We start from the raw sequence: 22100 nt of genomic DNA on the forward strand, positions 1-22100 counted from the left end.
GGACAGAGAGACAAAAGCAGGCCATTGACGTGATGGATTCAGAGTAGCTGCAACGAAGGCCTCACACTTACACACGGTTGTGAGGATGGCCCAGAGTGTGCAGTCTTTCCCTCTCTCCTGCGCGGGTCCCTGTGCGTCGGAGCCGACTGAATGACGCTGAAAAAAACAATGTCTGCCATAATCGAATTCACGTGGTTTCCTGTGAGATAACAGGACTGTTCACATCACGCTCCTTTTTTCAGAGGGACATCTTGGGATGGGAAAGGCTAGATTAGCTGCGTCCTTGTCTTCTGATCCCAAGGAATTCAGTCGGGTGTGGTTAATCTGCAGATGATTTCAGTCTTTCTTTTCTCTTAAAGTGTCGTCCAGACTGTGTGCTCAGGATCTAGGCTCTAACAAAGATAAGATGCTGGAGAAGATTCTTATCAACAGTCAAACTTTTTTAGCATTATTGGTTTTACCTGTTTCATTTTCACTGCATCGAAAATGGGATACGATTCAATAAGATCAAGGAAGAGCTGTACCTCTGCCTTCAAATTCAATTCTAGAACATTTTCTACAGACCCTGTAGTAGTTGCTCGTGTACTTTTCTTGTTGGTTTCTCCAAATGAAGTAATTATATACAAAACAGAACAGTCCCATTCTACAACTTCAGCGCCAAGTCCCCGGGTCACAAAATATGGGAGGTGGGGCTCCAGGTCCTGCTGCTTGTTAGGTCCCAGTTCTGCGAGCTCTGGCCCAGCTAGCATGGTTGGACTTGTGGTGGAGGCTCAGGGATGGGCCTCTGGCGCGACTGTCCTCAATCTCGGGATAGCTGCCTACCCGCTCCAAGCAGGGACGGGAATTGGCACCTCAGGGCCAGTGGTAGACTGCTATCCACACCCATCTTTGTTAAAACTACCAGGCGAGGCAGCTGACACCTTGTGCTGTCCAGACTCCCCAGCTCAGCTCATAGCTCTCTTACCTCTTAGCATTTGGCAGCTGGTTCAGGATGGCGGGAGGCCCGGCCCGGTGACTGCCCCTAGTCGATGCTTCTTTACTTCCTCCATCAGGGCCGCCACCTCCTTCTGGTCTCCCTCCTGCTTCTGCCTCTGCTGCTCCTCTGTCAGGCTGCTGCATCACGACCTCGAAATCCACGTGGGCCTGCCGCTGGTCCAGTCGCTGCAGGATCTCCCGCACCTCCATCTCCAATTGGGAGTCCTCGGTGCGCTTCCCCATCACCTTCACGGGGTGCTCCGGCTCCTTTGGCACCCTCTCTTCCTGATGCTTCTCAGTCTGCAAGTTACACGAGGCTCCAGCTGCAGGGCGTCGTCTGTGCTCTCAGGGTCTGTCTTGAAGGTCAACTCCTCCCCACAGTGCTTGCACTTGATGTAGAAGCAGGAGATCGTCAGGCCCGCGTAGTCCTCATGGTTCACCGTCTCTTTGCGCGCACTGACCTTCGTGCCCTTGTAGACATACTCTCCGCACGTCTTACATTTCATGTGGAAGGGGATCCTCAGTTGCACCTTATACAGCTGGTACTTGGGCATCATGAGCTTGGGGATCTTCTTGGGGTGCAAGTCTGGTCGGCAGTATTTGCTCAAAACTCTTCACTCCTGACAATTCAGCCTCTTTCTCTGCTCACAAGCACTGGAGAACTCGGTAGGCTCGGGTTTTAATCCCAATTCCACAATGCTCGGAGCACTTCCGGTGACGCACTTCCGGTGACGCAAAGGCGTTGGCGTATTCATTTTTTCAACTGCTTTATGTGGATTTAGGAATTCCCCGCTGAGATGGATAATGAACGGTGTAGGATGCAACAATTGGGGGGGGGGGGTTCCGCGGGAAGATATGGATGATAGTGCTCTGCATCGAAGAAGGCACAATACTTCATGGAAGAGTAATCTATGGAACTAGGTTTTGAAGGATAAGTAGGAGTTGTCCAAGTTAGAGAGGACACAGATATTTGGACCACAGTAACAAAAATCTAGAGATGATTAACCAGCAAGTGTTTCTTCCATTATGCACTGCCTGAGTTCTCTCTCTGTGATTGGAAGCTATTTGCTGAAGTGTGGGGGCTTCTGTGTGTCTATGATTCTGGAATCTATGTCACCAGCATTTGAAAATACAGCGATGAATTCCAAGTGAACGGGTTTCAGCTGATCTTAGAGACTAAGAACAGACAAGAAGGCAGGAGGAAATGGTCCCCTTCTGAGGGATTAGACACTGAAGAGTAGCAGAAATGTGTCTGATATAGAGCCACGGATACGATGAGATGCTGCCACTGAAAAGTAGCTGAAGAGTGACTGGGGTGCGGTTGACGCTAATGAGGAGGATCGAGCAGTTTGCTGGGCTTTCAATTACTGAGGGTACTGGACTCCGCAGGAGGAGAATCACCTCAAGGGATGCTGAGTGGTGTTCAATCAGGAAAGGTGGTCATTATCATATTCAGAATCTGAATTCTGATCAAATGTGTAATAAAGTTGATTACATGAGGAACAATGTGGCCTGAGGATTGGGAGAAGACACACTATAAACCTTTGAAATGGAGACCATACAAGCCAGCTCGATGGAAAAGGAGGAATCGCTTGCAGTACTTTCTGAGGCAGATTAAATAGTGCAGCTTTCAGTACGGAGAATAATTCATGAAGAAAGCAAAAATTCTCATAACTAGAGCAGGAAGAGGATGATACACAGGGGAAAGATTGAAGTTATCCAGAGTCCCAATTCACAGATATCTACAGTCAATGCTCACAGACGCAACCGTTAAGAAATATGGTGATCTACTACATTGGTCTCTAGGCTATCGACACACTACTACTCTCTGTCCACCTGTCGTCTCTATCACTTGCTCCACCTCCATCCCCTGTATTCATCAGTTTCCATCGCTCTTGTTCGGTGCTACGTCATCCTTTCTGAGTCATATGGAGCAATGGACAACAGAAGGAAGCACTGGCTGGTCCTGCACCACCGTCAATGTGTTCTTAAGTTCGGCTCATTGTTTCACGCCATGTGGCAGCCTATCTTGTTGATGATTTTCTTATCCACTGCCCCTCTACTTTACCAAGCGTGGTGTCTTTTTCCAGGGATTTCTCTCTGCAGATAACTTCGCAACAGAATGTAATACACAGTATCTTCATTGCTGCGCCTAAGGAATATTCTCTTTGTCCGTCTTGCAAGTGAGATTTATTGATTGGCCAACCACAGTACTTTTGATGTTATTGGCCACCACAGTCATTTATGTGCATGCATATTTCTTTGGTTTGCCATATTCGATGTTCAACTTACCACCACTAGCTTTTCTACACTCTCTGTCTCTCTCCATGTCTAACGCTACATAATAGGACCAAACACATCAAAAGGGCAGAGATGAATTAGGTTCAAATATGCCTTTCTTTCAGTGGTTTATATTTGTGTAATCCATGTCAAACGTAGTTTACAAAGGGAGAGGACAAGTACTTTTGTATAGAATATGCAGACACAGCCTCACTCAAAGGGGTCCTGGGAGGAGGAATTTCCTGGGAGCACAGCTCTGACCCCATTGGCAGTTCTTGGCAGGAAGCTGGACAGCCAAGCACTCCCGCATCCAGGTGTACTGCCAGCCTTGGCTTCAGCTCAGTGCCCGTTCCCTGCCCCCAGCTCTGAAACTGAGCCCCATGAGCTAAGACTAAGGAGAGGACCATGTCCCAGGCATCGTGTGCCCCATGTCCAGGAGGAGAAATATACACCACTGAACACCTAGCATATGGATTAGGTAGGGGCGCCATGCTGGGGATGGGGAGACAGGCACCCCAAGAGGCCTGTGGGCTGAGCCCCTAGTCAGCCAAGAGGGAGACACAGCTTCAGATATTCTTTTAAAAAACAAAAATAAATCATACAACAAAGAGGTTTGGAGGGCTGTCCCATTTATACACCACATTGTAAATATACAGGGTTTATAATACATGTGCTTCGGTCTGGAGCTTGCATGTCTGTCTGTACATCTGGTCAGTCTTGGGGCTGGATCTCAGGAGCATTTTAAAAAATCATTCTACTGGGGGCTCTTACAGTCTTAGAACATTCCACACATCAATTGTACCAGGCATATTTCTGTAAATGCTGCCTTCATGATTTCCAAAACATTTTATATTTAAGATCCTCGTTTTGCACCCCCTTCTGCCACTCACACCCTCGTGAAGATTTGCCATTTGTCTTCCACAGAAATTATTTACAGAATATACCTTAACAAAATCTTGTTTTCAAATAGAAGGGATTTTGATGGTTATCTCTTATTTTAACAGTCACATGGAGAAGCTGGGGCATTAGTGAAGACAAGGATTAGTGAACGGATTGAAGGAGATAAAAAATAGAAATATTATTAAGTAATCCTTAATGTTACTAACAAAAAGTGTGGAATTAAGTGACTAACAGTAATAAAAATGTTAAGTAAATGGAGTGTAGTGATACATATTTCTGAGGGTCATGTGGTTCATTCATGGCCATTCTGTATATTTAGCTATTGCATGGCTCTCTAGGCCATCTACCCACCTCTTTCTTCTCTAGCCAACTCTGGCGTCTCTATCCACCTCTGTGCCCTCATTGGATTAGGGACCTCACTGACAACATTCTTCCCTTTCACCAGAGTATCATTGCTGAGAGCCTTACCTTTACCCATCTTTGCACTGTAGGAGTAGGGTCTACTCATTTAGGACTATGCCCATTAGACATTATTCCATGTGATTACTGTCATAGAAACAGCCTAGACCCATCTATTTTGTTTACATTTTACTGTGGCATTCAAATTAACAACCATCTAAAAGCGGCACCAACTAAGTCCACATGGAAGAAGCACAGCTGTCTATGAGACGTCCCAAGAGAATGGAGAACAAAATGCAAGTATGGAGAAGGGGAAGGTATCAGAACTGAGGTTGTGAGCCCCTCTTTGTAGAAGGCATTGGAAGAGAGAGCGCCTGACGTCCAGCTGCAGCGCACCTAGTCGGACTCTGCCTCTGGCAGATCTCCTCTGGTCACAGTTTAGGGAAGTGAAACGCGTCTCTGTCAGAAGGAGATTGCTGTAAACTTTCCTGTAGTCGATGGGATTGTGGTATTATGGAAGACCTGCTCAGGTGACCTCCCTCTGGACTCCTCAGAAAGTTCTCTCGGTTTTTCCATGAGAGAAATCTTCCCTCTCACTTATTTTAATATTTAAGGTGGTCTTTTCTTTCATACCCTTTATTTATTTGAATTTAGTTGAATGCTTCCACGATGCTTCTGAATGTATCAGTTATCCCTTTCTACCCCAACCTACCCCTTGCCCTCCTTGTGTCCCTACTCTCATTATAGGTTCTGAGGGGTTTATCTGTCCTAGATTCCTTGTGTTTCCAGTTCCTGTCTGTGAATGAGGGGGAGTGCGGAGTGGAGGCCCAAAACCCATCTGTAGGCAACTGGACATCCCCTAACAGAATTGTTTCAGGGAGGAAACGAGCCAGTCAGGGTGCAGTGTAGGACTGATGAAACGTACACATTTCCTCTAATTCTTTAATGATCCCCCGCCCACTTCCGCGCTATCATGATCTCGATTCTACCTTACAAGTCGGGCTAACCAGAGGATGCACGCTGCTTGCAGATAATTGATCACAAGGATCGTTATATAACCCCCTCCAGGGGGATGGACAAGAGAAAAGTGGGTGAAGGGAGACATCAGACAGTTTAAGACAAGACAAAATAATACTATTTTATAAATTTCCAAGGGTTCGTAAGCGAGTCAGTGGTGGGAGGGAGAGGGAAAAAATGAGGAGCTGATACCAAGGGGTCAAGTGGAAAGCAAATGTTTAGAGAATGATGATGGCAACAAATGTACAAATGTGCTTGACACAATGGATGGGTGTTTGGATTGTGATAAGAGTTGTAGGAGCCCCCAATAAAATTATTTTAAAAAGAAAAAATAAAGAGTATTTCAATAAGGTATGGAACACAGGAAATTGTCAAAAAATCAATCCAGGTCAGATGATCCCTTCAGGGCCAGTGGTAACAGTGGTGATACCTGGAGGGTGGAGGGAAGGTGGGGTACAAAGGGGGAACCGTTTATAAGGATCTACATATAACCTCCTCCCTGGGGGTTGGACAATAGAAAAGTTGGTGAAGAGAGCCGTCGGGAAGCGTAAGATATGACAAATTAATAACTATTTATGAATTAAGAAGGGTTCATGAGAGAGAGGGAAGAGGGGAGGAAGGGGGAAATTAGGAGCTGATATTAAAGGCTCAAATCAAAAGCAAAGGTTTTGATAATGATGATGGCAACAAATGCACAAATGTGCTGGACACAATGGATGTATGGATTGTGATATAAATTGTATGCACCCCCAAAGAATGATTAAAACACTAAGGGGAAACCACAACAGGGTCATGAATGAGACATGCATATTTTATTAGAGATTACAAGATAGGTACTTGTAACCATGCAGTCAGTGTATATCCGCTAGGGTCTGACTCCTGACCAGGGGTTAGCAAACTTGGGCTTGAGAGCCTTAAGAGTAGCGGTTCTCAACCTGTGGGTCCCAACCAATCTGGGGGTGGAAGGAACCTTTCACAGGGGTCGGTTGCCAAAGGCCATTGGAAAACACATGTTTCCAATGGTCTTAGGAACCTAGACACCACTCCTCTATCCGTCTCCAGATGGGTCCGCCCACATGCAGATAAGTTCACATAACAGTACCCGGTGTGAAGACTGTTCCCCATGCGACACCATGCTTCAAGAAAAAATTTCACTTATTTGTCATTAGAAATAAATATTTCACAATTTAGAGTTACATATTGTTTTTGTGATTAATCACTATGCTTTAATTATGTGCAACTTGTAACCATGAAAATGCCTCCGGCATATCAGATCATTACATTATGATTTACAAAAATGGCAAAACTACAGTTATGAAGTAGCAACGAAAATAATTTTACAGGTGGAGGTGACCACCACATGAGAAGCTGAATTAAAGGCTTGACGCACTGGGAAAGTTGAGAACCACTGCTTAAGAGGATCTTTCAGTACATACATGTGTCTCTAAAATAAAATTGTAAATTAACTTATCATAGTTGTATTTGAAGGGTAATATTTCCATCATGGTGATTTCATTTGTTTGTAAGACTAGCTTCAAGACACTGGAATCCTTTTTATATTGTTGCTCTTCCAGCTCTAAAGTTTGCTAGCCTCTGCTTCCTGACTATGGAAACTTCATTAAGCCCATCAACGACACACCCAAGACCCTAAGAGACCACTTTCCCCGAGGCTGCTGGAGAAAGAGGGAAGTAATCCACTTCTGATTCACTTTGCCTGAGGGGGAGATGATCTGCTTCTGTGGATACTGATTGCAAAGGAATTCAGTGAGGCTGAATTAGTGTGGGGACTCTGCACCTACATCTCTGGCTATATCTCTCAATAACCGGGCACCATCAGCTTTCTTCACCACGTTTGCTTACGCACACGTCTGTCTTCAGTGATATCAACAGTAATTGTAATGACCACAGGACCATTATAATTGGGAATAAACCCGATGACCAGTGAGTTTGGTTTATTTCATATTTTTAATGGCAGACTTTGGCATCTAACGATCTCCTACATGGTCAGCCTAGGTGATAAATAAGCCAGGTGTGACAAGATGCAGGGTGGGACACTAAGAACTTGATATCTTCAGAGCACAGATTAGATTCTTGGGAGGGGAGTTTTCTGTGGAGGCGGCTACAGAATTTGTCATTTGACAAGAGAGGATCAGTTATAACAGCCAGCAGAGAGAGAGAAATTCACAGCAACCCAGAGAGCTGACCTGGATACCGTGCTCCGGTGAACCTGAAAATTCTACCCACTTCCTGACCCAGTTCCTAGACTCAAAGTAAGTTGATGGGAAGACACACGGCCTCTTCAAGGGAGGTCAGATCCATGGATATTGAACAGCTAAAAAGACCCATCCCCAGACACATTGGCTGCAAAGGTTTTCTCTTTGTACCACTGTTTCTTGGTCACATGCTTTCTCTTGAAATGGTTGATGGTCTAGCTCTCTTTGGTTTGGCGACTTTGTGTCCTTACATCTTCTACTTATGGTCCCTCCATCTCTCAACAACCACTTTTCTGCCAGCTTGTTGTACCCTGGTCCCTTGTGAGGATGGCACAGGACTGGGCAGTGTTTCCTTTTGTTGGGCAGAGTGTTGCTTTATGGGTCAGGAAGCACACAGTGGCCGATAAAATTAACATTTCAAACTTGTGACCGTGTATTTTTAGTTGTGTTTAATTTTTTTTCCTCCACTTCTATCAGCTAAAGGTCTTCAGTTTGTTCAGCTTAAAAAATTTCTCAGGGGGTTCTTCAGTTTCCCCAAAGGGTGAGTGCTTATACCTTACAGGCATTTTGACAATCCTCTTGAAATAAAACCTACTGGCAGGGGGTCAATGCTCACTGAAATAGACCCCCTGTGGATTGCTGACACTGTAGCTGTTTATGGGAGTAGAAAGCTCAGTCTATCTCCTGGGAAGCTGCTGCTGGTTTCAAACTGCTGACTATGTGAACTAGTAGCCCAACATATAACGATTTCCATGTCAGGGCTCCTCAGTTTTTCCTAAGGCCTGGAATAGTCATACTGCCTTCTTGACAACACCACACTCACTTTCTGACCAACAAACTCTAGCATTGAATTTTCAGGGATACAGGTAAAAGCAGTAGCTCTGGATCTCCCTGGTAGTCCTGGAAACCAGTAGGAACAGATTTCTATGAGAAAGACAGGTAAATGAATGAAGGTACCCCAAAATTGAAGGGTAGACCTAAGAAGGTTCCCCTGTAGTCTAAGACATGTACATGAGAGAGCTCAGTCTTTTGTCCTTCATTCTGACCTGATGGATCCAAAAAGTGCCCTCTTGATTACAAAGCTATAAGCAAAGATCTTGGCAGAAGTGTCTGTGTATGTTTAGTTTGTTGAAAAGAAAAAACCACAAACAGATATGTCTGTAAATGCTTCAAATGCCTACATTTTCCTTTGGTCTATGTCAGGCAAAGCTTTGTTGGGGTATCTGCCCTTTCCCACCTCTGTTTTCTGTACTACATATATGGAATGAAATTCCCTTTGTCCTCATATTATAGATTTGATTATTTTCCCCTTGGACAGCATGCTTTGGCATGATAGTTTATCTTCTTACATTGCCCTTTGAAATGTTATGCTCAGTCTTGCTCCTTCATCATTTCTCGCATTTCCTTTAACGACGTCCCCACGAATGGCAGACTCTGAGTCTCTGATTTCCACCTTGATCGTTCTGTTCTGTCTGGTGAATGATTTTGCTTCCTTCATGCATGTTACTGATGGCATCCTACAGACGGCCCAGGTCCCAGTCCCTAGTGATCACTTAGTCAAATCTGCTCTTGAGATGGTTTGGACATTCATGTGTGATGCGCATAAGTTTACATTTTGCTGTATTTGCATGTCAAGGCTGTGGGCCAGAATTCTCAGAGGTATTTCTGTTAGGTTGTGGACATTCTGTCTAATTCCATCCCTACTCTGATGAGATCTGTTGTGATCAGACAACCATGGAGAGGTAGTATCTGTGAGGCTGTGACTCACAAAGCTCTCTGACTCTTGACTGGATCTCCAGGGCCCTGGAACTGAGAGAGTAATGGTTCTTAATGCCCATTTATCTTGGATTTGTCAACTTGCACGGTTTCTGCAGCTTTCAAAAAGCAGCCTGCGACTCACCTGCCCATCTTGGATTCATCAACTGGTGGAGTCACGGGGGTTAGTAGAAATTCCCATTCTGATATCCCAACTTATATTGAGGGCTTCCCAGGCACTACATTTGTGAGTTGAAATGAGGACTACTGGGATGAGAGAGGCCCATAGAGTCTCTAGGAAATCAGGGCGAAGGAACTAGAGTTTGGAGTGCGGGTCTCAGTAGCTTGACTCTAATTGAGGCTTTGGCACAGGTCCGTATCAAACAACGTGTGAGCAGGAGTGGAGAGATTTGAGGCAGGCTGGACATCAGTTCACTCATAGACACAACGAAAAAACATCCCATACCTAAAAAAGTACACCGACCACCACCCACACCCATGGAGCCCTGATGGCTTAGCTGCTAAGCATTGGACTACTCACTGCAAGGTCAGTGGTTTGAAATCACCTGCACACCTTGATTGAACTATGAGACTTTATACTCCTGTAAAGACTGACAGTCTCAGGAGCCCAAAGGGGTTGTTCTACTCATCCTACAGGGTTGTGATGACTCAGAGTGGATACGAAGGTAGTGAATTGGGCTTGGAGTGTCTTACTTGTGTGTCAGACGGAGACTGGAGGATGAAACCCTGCAACGTCTCCTGAGTAAAGATGACTCTTTGTTACTGTGAAAGTCGGCAGCCTTGGAATCCCTAGTGATTTGGAAGAGACTCAAAGAGAGTGAACTTTGCGTGTTATCATTTTGGACGATGTAGCTCTGCTTTGTGTCAATTTCCAGCATAGTGAACTATGAAATGATAAGGCAATGTTTGGTAAAGGGACTAAAGGCAGAATTCAAACATTTAATGCCTTTAACAGTGCTGACAGAAGCCTGGGGATTTTCCCTGTTGTTGATTCCAGCACATTTAAACATGAAATGAATTATCACTACGGGAATACAGTCCACAGAGACTTGGGGTAAAAATTACTATCTGGAGGATAGAACGAGGTGCATTCAGTGTGGCGTTTGGACCCCCAGTTCCTGCACTGTCGTCCTCATACACCTGGAAACATGGGTGCTACAAGAAAAGCCCCCCCAGCACCGAATGATTACAATGAGGGGCAACCCTTCCTGTGCATTGCCTCCAGGAACAGCTGCAAGGCAGAGTTAAATGATCCCCATATGTTTGTAAAGTTGAGTGTGAGGCTCTAAGCAGATCCATCCGAAGTTGATGTAGTCACTGGGGGCACATGACTGATGGAGTCACTTTTAACAAGAAGTGTCGTCTCACAGCACTGGATCAATTAATATGTCTAATGTCTGCTCAGAAACTCTCTACTCTCAATGGACTTTATTAAACTTTGGGAATGATTTAACACCGTTCTCATATTTGAAGAGGAATAAATATGACTGTTTGTCTAAGGGGAATCTGTTTCATAAATCCCAGCAGACTTAATCATATTGGCATATGTGAAGTTCACGGTGATGAGGCCATCTCTGGAACTATGGCTTCTCAACACTCCCTTTTCTACATGTCTTATGTTTTCTACAACACAGGTGTTGGTTGCTAGTGAGTATTGTGTGACTGGGTAGATTCTGTGTCAGGTTTATGGGCTAGAATTCTCAGAGAGTTTTCCTTATGATGTTGTAATTGGCCCTGATGTTGTCTGTTGTGGTGCAATCACCTCTGTGCTGAGATCACTCTGTATGCATGTGTGGACTCTCTCTCAAAACTGTCTACGTTGTTGGTCAGCTTGCACAGCCTGTGCGGGAGCAGTCTGCCACGTGAATTGCCCATCTTGGATTGATCAACTTGAGTCAAGAATAGCCATCATCTGGCATCTGAACTTCCATTTAGGCCTTGGCAAAGTCTAACTGGTGAGTTCAGAAAAGTATTGTATCCCTTCTCTAGGTACATGTTAAAAACTGCTCTGACAGAGGAGACCTCACCTGAGCTGGGGTCAGTGTTTCCAGAATGAGGGGGAAGGATGCATTTGTTGACGTACTGAACTGCGCACACAGGTGAATCCAAGTCACCAGAAAAGAATGATGTTTCCTAGAAACATTAGTCCCACAGGCTGGGTCATGGATCTCAGTGGTTTAGCAACACTGTCATGATGAAGTCGCCCCTGAACTTGCAGTTGGCTATAACAACGTCGTTTTGTTGATGAAATCTCATATGCTACAATCCCCTCTGTGGTGGGATTCTATAGGAAACACAATCGATAGGGAATTCCCTGGTGCTGTGTTTGACTCAGCAGAAATGAGACCTTTCTGAGCGCATTCTTTGTTTCCCTTTCCATGGTTAGGATACTACAACTAGATTGGCATCACCTGACTGACAGCTTGGACCCCACAGGCCTTCTGACCTGGCATAAGATTGTGAAACGACAGTAGTCAGAAGAGCCCAAACTTACACCCAACCTAAAACCTTGAGACGCTTCAGCACCTTGGCTGTCTTCGAGTTGAGGGAAGTTCCTGGACACTTCTCTGGTCAACAAGGATTCACATTCCTGCTGGAGCACCTGAATCAGCATGAAGAGGTACAGCCCACCCAGTCTTGTGGACCTTGCAAGCCAGAGCTTCCTGAAGGACGAGACCTCAGCCATTGCCAAGCTGCGCTGTCTACCCCGTCCTCTCTTCCTGCCTGTGTTCAAAGCAGCTGTTACTGGAAGGCACCTTGCAACATTGAAGGTGATGGTGGCTACCTGGCCTTTCACACGCATGCCCCTGGGGACTCTGATAGGAGCTCAGAAGCTCCCCCAGGACATTTTAAAAGCTGTGTTGGATGGACTAGATGTCCTGCTTGCCCAGAAGGTTCACCTTGGGAGATGTCAGCTGAAAGTTTTAGATTTTTGCGCACACGCGCACAGCAATTCCTGGAACCTGTGGTCTGATCCAGGTGCCCAAGGTTCATCAGACGACCTAGAGGCAGCCCAGCCCCCTAGAAAGAGGGCCAGAAGGTCTAAATCAATGTCTAACAGGCCTTCTGTGGAGTTGGTCCTAGACCTTTGCTTCTTCGAAGCCACTTTGGATAAAGTGCTCACATTCCTCCTTAAAAGGGTCAGTCAGAGACAGGGCCAGCTCCTTCTCTGTTGTAGGAAGCTGGAGATTTTTAATACGTCAACTAGAATGGAAATTATTGAGAAGGTCCTGAAAATGACGCAGTTGAACCGTGTCCAGGAGGTGGCAGTGAATTGCACGTGGGAACTCTCTACCCTGGCCAGGCTAGCTCCTCTCCTGGGCCAGATGGTTCATCTGAGAAGACTGATTCTCTCTGGAATCGTCTTGAACTCCTGGAGGGAGGAGGATGAAGTGAAGAATCTAGTCTCCCTATTGGCTTCACAGTTACACCATCTACACCAGCTCCAGGAGCTGTATCTGGACCCTGCTCAGTTACTGGTAGGTCACATGGACCAGGTGTTCGCATGCTTGGAGGCCCCCTTGAAGATGCTCTGGATAACGGAGTGCTCACTTTCTGAGTCTGACTTCATAGATCTGTCCTTGTGTCTGAGCACCAAGTCCCTAAGATCCCTGAATTTGAGTAGAATCAAGTTGACTGGCTTCAATCCTCAGTCGCTGCAAGTTCTGTTGGAGAGCGTCTCAGACACTCTCCAGATGCTGAACTTGGGTGGCTGTGGGATCACAGACTCCCAGCTCAAATCCATCCTGCCTGCCCTTGGACACTGCTCCCAGCTCCAGCTCTTCAGGTTCTATGGAATCCCGGTCCCAGTGGCTACCCTGGAGGGTTTGCTGCGGCACACCCTCCCTCTGTGCAAGCTGCAACTCTTGCAGTTTTCTATCCCTCTCGAGTGTTACCTGGACCTCCAGGGCCCTCTCCAACAGGAGAAGCTTCCCGTGTATATGGCCAAGCTGAAGCGGACACTCCAGGACTTGGGAAAGTGGAACAGCTTGCTGGTCTGCCAGCATGATACTGCTATAGACGACCATTCAGTCACCTGCATTTTCCAGGACTGATGTGACTATCCTCTAATGCAAATGCATTTATGTAAAAATTGTAAAATTAAAAACATAGACTACACTGTGTAACTTTATTAAAACATGTTTACTTGGATATCATTAAAAATTAGTTCACAATGCCAGGGTATCCTTAGCTGAAACAAGATGTGCTTCATGTCTTATTGTTATGTACATTATGATGATGGTGTTGAAGAATTCTCAGTCACCAGGACACTCAAATAACACACAAGGCATTTTTGCAATCATTCTGTAGGGGAAAGCAATGCTATAGCTGCTGTTTTAAACATGGACACAGTCAAACCATAAAAATTTGAATCCAGTTCAGTAGCATGTTTCCTGAGCAGATTGCATGCACCGTTTTGTCTCTTGCCTGACCTTGTACTTGTTGAAAGCAGAGTGTTCTTTAGAAACGAAGCTGGTGCCGCTATGTTTTGAGCTCTTTGAAGGTGTGATCAGGAGAGTGGTCTCTGGGGAGGGACATCATACTTGGCAATCTGGAGAGGCAGTGAAACGAGGAAGGCCCTCAAGGGGATGGATTGACCCAGGGCCTGCAGTGCTGTGCTAAAACAAAAAGATTGTAAGAATGGCCCGGGTCATGGACGTGTTTCCTTCTCGGTCTCTGGTACATAGATTCCAGATGTTTGTAATCCAACTCTAGAACCACTAAAAACAGGATTTATACTCTCAGAAACCCACGAGGACAGTTCTGCTCTGCCCTACAGGCTCACTAGGCCTGGGAAAGATCTGATTCCTTTAATCAGAATAAAAAATTTAATGATTACAGATATAAAAGTTTCAGAACTGCTAAAATAGTAGTGCATAATTTATCAAGGTGTCACGACGGTCAGGGGAGGGAGGAAAAAAGAGTAGCCAATATCAAGGGCTCAATACAAAGTATATGTTTAATCATTGTAAATGAGGGTGATTGCAGACTGCAGACCCAAAGCCCATTTGTAGGCAACTGAACACCCCTTCACAGAAAGGTTGTGGGGAGTAGACCAGTTAGACAGAGTGCAGGGAATCAGCGATGGAACATACAACTTTCCTCTGCCAGGAATGTAAAGTTGAGAAAGATTTTATTCAGGTAGGGAAAGAACTCCTGGGAAGGAAGTGAGAGCATGGAAGGACGGGCATCTTCAGCCCCCGGGCAGGTTCTGAGACATACGAGTTAGATCAGGGAAATCGCTGCTAGCAGTGAATCTTGGGACATATATAGGGCTTGAGCCAAGGATGTATGTGCTCATGAGGGGAAGGAAGGCCTTCTGGGGCTGCAGGTGCAGGGTCTGAGTCAGGATGTGGTCTGTGAGTAAATCGTCCCGGAACACTGAGGGAAGGGGCTGTACAGACCCGGCCTGGAGAGATGAGCTCCTTAATATGCTGGAGGCAGGGACTGCACAGTCCAGCTCTGGCCTTGAGAGCTGGGGGGAAGGGGCCCCAGAGAACAGCAGGCCATCTTCAGGGAGAGTTAGAGGAAGAGGCTGCATGGTTCGGACCTGGCCCAAACATCAAAACTCTTAATAGTGGAAATAGGTGTGGTGTTCTATGGTTCACTACTTCCTGCTGTGATAGGACAAAGAAGGGGGGATTAAGAGCTGGAAAGTTCGGGCCCGGTTTAGTTGGCAGCAGACTATAAGGGCGAAGCAAGAGTTGGCTGAAGGGCAGGTTGGAGATGGCTTTCATTTGGTCCTGGAAAAATTTAAACAGAGGGAGGCAACAGTAACAGTACACAAATTATTCCCAAAGGTCCCTCGAGGGGCATAATCCAGGACGTGGTTTTACAGAACTCCGTGACAAGGGGTTGATGGTGCCCCACTGAGGTTTCCTTATTTCCCTGACCATGTTATAGAGTCCTTTAACATTTTATTTAACAGCTTTTGACTCATTGATAGAGTGTGTGTACTTTTTTGTCAGCTGTTAGCGGATTTAATGCATGGTGGTTCTGAAGGGTTACCTGAGCCAAGGATGCAATTTGTTGCTTCAAGGAGGTGAGAGACTCTGAGGAAGAGTTTATGACCAGCCGGAGTTGAGAGAGGGAGCCTGGCACAGGGTTCTATTAGGGTTTTCAATAAACTTAAGGTGGATTTTTTGTAGGTTGTTGGGAGACAGCAAAGACAGGACTTGGTGTGAGGGAAGGTTTTGCAGTTTGTGGGTAGATAACGTCTGGATAGGCTCTCTTAGTGTTAGTTTGACACCTTCTTTTGTAAGGGCGGCAGCTTCTGCCAGGTCCCAACGCACGGCTGCCCGCCTCTGACTGTCATATCTGTCTGTATAGACTTGTAAGTTACTGGAGAGTGGGTGTGTCCCAGGACCTGAGTCAAGACTTTAACTGCTATTTCCTTGGTTTGCGTTCATGTAAAGTAAAAAAGGTTTACTGGGTTTGGTAAATGTAAAGGCGGAGATTGGAGGAGAGTTTGTTAAAAAGTTGCTTTGAGTAAATGGGGAGGACTCTGCAGGTTTAGCAGAGGTGGCTGGTTTGAATGAGTGACCTTGTCTGTTTTGTTGCTTTCCTGTGTTCGCGAGGAACAGTCCACTTGATATCCTTTACATCTTTTTATTAACTAAGTGTCAGCAAGGAGTTAACGGTCTGCTGGGAATCATTTGGGTTGTAGCACAGGAAGGCTGCTGCTTGGAGGGAGAGAGAAGTTAAGGGAGTTGGGCTGTGTCTGCTTTAGAACTGTTTTAGGAGAGGCTGCAGGTAACGGCAAATGAATGCTGGTAAGCTGGGTTAAGGGGGATGGTAATACAAAGGCATCATTAAAGGTGGGGTGGCTAAAGGCTTGGAGAGATGACCATCAGCTCCCATAACTGAGACCTGGCAAGGGGAAGTCGGGCTCGAGAAGGAGGGGAGGACTGAAAAGACCGTGTCCACCAAAAGGAAACCGGCTTACCTGCTGCCCTGGTCACTACCCTGAGCACGGAGAAGGAGGGGTCAATGAGGATGCTGAGTGAGGGGCTTCTTCATCAGTCATTGGAGGCCAGGTCAAGCAGTGTTAATGGTGGTTCAAGGTTTGGAGGGACTGACTCTCCATGACTAGGCACTGAAGGACAGTCACTTCTCCAGTGGCCCTGCTGACTGCACGATGGGCAAGGCTAGGTGGGTGGCCGGGGATGTGGGCAATGCTTAGTCCAGTGCCCTTTCTGGCCGCCTGTGAAGTGACTGCTGAAGTTGCTGTTTCCTGAATTCTTCTGACCCCTCCCACCAGACGACTTCAAGACTTGGGCTTGCCATCTTGCCTCAGAATTCTCAAGTTGCCTCAGCCTGGTCTTCTCAGGTGCTAAAAACTTTAAATGCCACATTGACTAAGTCACGTATTGGCATCTGAAGTCCATCCTCAGCTTTCTTACGTTTCTTTTGAGTATTGGTGACTGACTATGTTATGAGTGGCTAGCACCGGAGGCCTCGTTCGAGAGGGAGCGTCTAGCCTGGTGTACTCAGGTAAGGCTCCAGCTAGGCGAGTGAGGAAAGCTGCCGGATTCTCACTCGGTTGCTGGGTAATTTCCTGGAGCTTGTCAGAGTTTACTGCTTTATGAGCGATGGCTTGTAAGCCTGAGTAAGGGTGGGCGACTGAGGGGTTTGGGAGGCTGTGGATGTCACCACTGAGAGCTCAGGGAGGTGGTGCTGAGGGGCACCCAGAATATGGATGAGGCCTTACTGGGGGTGCAGACAAGGAGTCAGGGGGGTTAGAGAAAGATCAACGGGAGTAATGTCAAGGGCCTGATTAAGAGAGTGTTTGGTTAAGAGAACTTGAGCCGGGTGACAGGCAGTACATAGAGAGGGAAGGGAGCGAAGAAAGAAAAGGGCCTGAACATTGGGAACCTCAGATCATTTTGGAGTCTAGTGACAAAAATTGTGAGGTCTCAGAGAATGTTGGAATCGAAAGCCCTGGCCAGTGTGACTCATTGTCCAATTGGGATTGTGGCCACACTTGCTTACACAAAAAGACCGGGTGCTTAGGGGGAATATCCGGAACCAGGCCCCGTTCAGTGAGGTTGGTCAGGAGGCTTCCCAAGGGACTGGTCTTGGGAGACTTAGAGAGCGAGCTCCCCATGATGTCTTAAGCTGCAAGGGGTAGGATCAGAGAAGGGCGTATACTGGTCCCTGTCCACACCCGTCAGTCAGGGGGTGACCTGGTATCCTTGAGAGGCGTCCGGGTCAGAGCTAGGGGCCCCGTGGGAGAGTACTGGACTCCCCGTACAGGAAGGTTCCCTGGCACAGTTTTCGACTTTAACCAGCACACAGGGACTTTGGGTCAGTGACAATGAAAGACACTGCAGGAAGCGAGGGAGGGGAGTGGCCTGGCTTTTGGGCCAGATGTATGAAGAGCAGTCAGAGGAGTTGTTCAGGAGGGAGTTGATTTTAGATAAGGTCTGAGAGCAGGCACTGCAGAACTGGTAGGCAGAAGGAGGAAGTAGATTTTAGAATAAATCTGAGAGCAGGCACCACAGAACTGCCAGCAAAAGATACACAAACAGGTAGAAAGAGCTCAGACAGACTCTGAACTCTAGTCCAGTCAGAGGTGCAGGGACTGCTAGGTACTCACTTGTAGATGCGGAGGATGGCAGCTGAGAGGTCCTGGTTCAAGGGAAGTTGGGAAGGGTGGGTGGGGCGCGTCAGCAGACCTCTTACTCCAGCAGCATTCATGCACCAAGTTGAGAGGTTGAAAACGGAGGACAGGACTGTGCACTCCCCAGAGGATGGACAGGGTCCCCCCCTGTCAGTCCTGCGTCTGTCAGCACCAAGATGAGAGGTTGTAGATGGAGGCATGGAACAGAAAGAATTTAGCCAGGAATGTGAAGTTGAGAAAGATTTTATTGAGGCAGGGAAAGAATTCCCTGGAGGGAAGGGAGGGCAGGGGAGCATCTTGAGCCCTTGGGCCGGTTGTGAGAAACAAGGAATTAGGTCAGGGAAATCGCTCCTGGCAGTGAGGCAGCGCTTGAGCCAAGGACTGATTAGGGGAAGGGAGGCCTTCTGAAGATGCAGTTGCAGGGTCTGAGTCAGGAGGTGGTCTGTGAGTAAATCATCTTGGAACAATGAGGGAAGGGGCTACAGAGAGATACGCTCCTTGGAAAGCTGGAGGTAGGGACTGCACAATCCATTTCTGGCCTTGAGAGGCGAGGAGAAGGGGCCGCACGATCCAGCAGCCCATCTTTGGGGGGGAGCTAGGGGAAGGTGAAGCATGGTCCGGACCCAGTTCAAACAAGTCGAAGAACCTCTTTGGCTTCCTAAGGACAGTCAATCTCTCCAGGAGTAGATGGCCAGACCAAGCCCCATAGATTGGCTGTCCTGGTGCTCTATGTCTCTGTGGAGGCAGACTCTCATCGCTTTGCATTGTAGAAGTTACTTGTTTAGAAGCCTCCAACTAGTGATTCATAGACCAACACTACCCACTACCCAGGCACAGCACCCTAATGGGCATCCTTTCATGCCTACTTCTGCTGGAAAGACGGATCACCTCCCAGGTCATGAATGCTTGATTTTTGTATTTAGTCTGTAGGAGAAGTGAACATGATAGTTAGTAGCTTTACAAAGAGATGTTTATTTAATTGTAGGCATGGAGAATGGGTTTGGAGAAATTTGAGCATCTGTAGTGGGAGGGAGTGGTCTCTTTTCAACGTCTGGAGCGCCCCTCTCCCTTGGAAATCTCCATGAGTCTTGTTATCCACATTCCAGAGTCCAGGAGGTTCCCAAGGCAGGAAGGGACCTTGTGTCCACAAAACAGGCTGTGCTCTGTCTCCTATCTGCACCTATCTGTGTGCTGGCCTCTCTGTTCATGGCTTCAGAAGAGAGATGGGATGTCAGCAAGGGTGGTCTCGGGTGAAGCTGCTGATGTGAGACGCCTGCCGTAATCGTCACCTCCACGTAGTCACATTATCATAGCACATATGTCATGATCACGAACCCAGTCCCAAATGATCCCGTATACATCAGAAACATGAACATTCGACAAATGGGGTAGAAACTCAGAATCAATGGTGAGGATTGAGAAGACCCGGTACGGAAGGTGAGCTGTCTATGTGAATGATGATTGCATCCCAATATCTGTAAGGAGTGCTGCCAGCAAAGCTTACATAGAGAGGCTCATAGGCTTGCAGGGTCTCCCTGAGCGCCTGCATTGCCTCTATAAGAGAATCCTGGCACAGAGACACTTGGAAACCCTCATAGCAATCCTGAGGGACAGGCAGCTCCAGAAGGAAGAACTTGCACAGTGGCCAAGTGTGACGAAGGAAGTCCTGCAGGGCAGCTAGGGAGACAGGGTTTCCACCCAACACCAAGGTGCTCAGCAGGGAACAGTGGCCCAGAGCAGGCTGCAAGGCACGGAGCTCAGAGTCCTCAATTTCGCAGTCAGCTAAGTTCAGGTGGGTCAGGGTGGCTGAGACCCTCCCTAGCAGACTTGGGAGGAATCTAGGGCTAAAGCCTGCACTGAGCGCACCACTCAGATCGAGGTAGCTGAGGAGGCTGGTGCAGGGACACGAGCACAGACTTCTCATGTCCGAGTCCACAGGCACGCAGTACGAGAGGGTGAGGGACTCTAAGGGGGCTGACAGACTTCTGAGCAGCTGGCCGAGCTGTTCATCCCTGAAGAAGTCCGATTCCAGGATGAGGTGCTGGAGCTGATGCAGACCGAGGAGCTGACAGGTCAGTTTTTCAAGTAGCTCCTCCACCTTAGCCATGCGATCTGGTACCGGGCGTTCCAGGATTATTCCCGTGAGGTGAAGTTTGTGAAGCTGACCCATCTGGGCCAGGTAAGGAAGAAACCAGTCGAGGGTGTGCAGGTCCCATCTGCAATGCAACGCCACTTTCTGCACATCGCCCAGCTGCACCGCCTTCAGGATCTCCTCCATAACGGGAAGTGGTGGGAGACCAACAAACTCTAGCTCCCTACAACACAGATTGGGCAGGTCCTTTCCCTGTTGGGCCCTTTCCATGAGGAAGGTAAGCACTTCATCTGGGCCTGTCTCTAGGACTCGCAGGTTTGTGAGGAACATGGCGGGGGCCAAGGGCTGAGGCTTCTCCCACGTTCTGGAATCCTGCCTGGTGTGGGTCAGAGTCCCGGGACGGGTGGTCACTGGATCCTCTGATGAGGTCACAGAGGCAATGGATTCGGTTCCAGACCACACTTTCCAGAAGTTGGTGTCAGTGTCCAGGCATAGATCCAGCACTCTCAGCTTGCATCTCCTGGGGGGAACCTTTGGGGAAAGCAGGATGGCAAAAGCATCCAGGGCAGCCTTTAATATGTCCTGGTGAGAATGCGAAGACTTCATGAGAGCCCCTAGTGGGAGCCGGATAAAAGGCCAGGACCCCACCATGGCCTTCACTGTCTCTCCGTGTCCCCCAATGACAGCTGCCATGAACAGCGGGGGGAAGAGCTCTGTGGGCAGCCACTCCAGGGCAGCAATGGCTGAGGCCTCGTCCTGCAACACACTCTGGATGGCCAGATCCAGGAGCCTGGGAGGGTTCTTGCTGCTCATGTTGAACAATCAGCTCCACAGAGAGTCTAGACCTGTGAATAAAAAGAGGGGTGTGCTCAGACTTCTGGAACAGCCACACGGATTGTCCCAGCACTTTAAAACCCGGAACCTGCCCGCCTTAGCTCCTCAGAGGGAAGCTTCCTGGCTATGCCACTCCTGTTATGAACTCACAGTGGTAGAGGCTGGCAAGGTAGGGGCTGGAAAGTTTTCAAACTGGATACTTTCGCTGACTCAAGTGGGTGCTCGAGTTGTAGAATCCAAGATAGGCAGGGCCGATGGTGTGCAGTGACCTCAGCAGCTGTGGAAATGCATAAATCAAAGATCAGTAGGAAGTATGGTGGTTGCATATAGAATCCAACAATCCTATGGCTTACTGTGCAGGAGAGATCAATTCAGAAGGAATGACTGGGCATTCCTCAAATGGAAATTTTACATCTATATTGAACTAACATGGTCTCTGTTTCGGGATATTATCTATTGGAGGACATGAAAGTCTCGTCAATACAGTGTGCAGTCAAATTTGCTCACCAATCGCTAAACGAAAGAACTGAAGGATTCTTCAAACCATCTCAGTATGAACTTGATCACCCGTGTAGTCAAGAGGCAGAGATGAAGATAGGTGATTGCAATAGTAAATTAGGAAACAGAGAGGAAGGAAAAGAGGACAGGAAATATGATCTTGGTGACTGAAAGAAACCTGGAAATAAAGGGTAAATATTTTAAGGCCAATGACTTCTTCCCCAAGCACACCTGCTTTAACAACACAAATGGCAGCTACACATGTTGACTTTCTATGCAGATATGATGGACAGATCTCAAATAGACTTAATCTGAGGAAAATGTTTTAGGGTACAGAAGAGACCCCAATGAAAAATGTCAATTAAGCAAAGCAAGCACTGTCATAAACGATATTAAGGCAAAATGAAACCAAACATACATGATCTCAATGAAGAATGCTATTAGCATGAAGCCATGGTAGAGACCAAAGATTCAGTAAGGATATTCTGTCACT

The 22100-nt window shown here is 47.2% G+C and overlaps 1 protein-coding gene across 1 annotated transcript; it reads right to left on the bottom strand.

Moving 5' to 3' along the window:
• Nucleotides 1-986: 986 nt before the first annotated feature.
• On the bottom strand, nt 987-21088 carry LOC142435694 (melanoma antigen preferentially expressed in tumors-like). The gene is given in 4 exon segments (XM_075539885.1): nt 987-1110; nt 1112-1298; nt 1301-1585; nt 20050-21088. Coding segments are annotated over 4 exon segments (1635 nt in total).
• Between the last annotated feature and the right edge of the window lie 1012 nt (nt 21089-22100).

The sequence above is a fragment of the Tenrec ecaudatus genome, chromosome Y (assembly GCF_050624435.1).
Source record: "Tenrec ecaudatus isolate mTenEca1 chromosome Y, mTenEca1.hap1, whole genome shotgun sequence".
Lineage (NCBI taxonomy): Eukaryota > Metazoa > Chordata > Mammalia > Afrosoricida > Tenrecidae > Tenrec > Tenrec ecaudatus.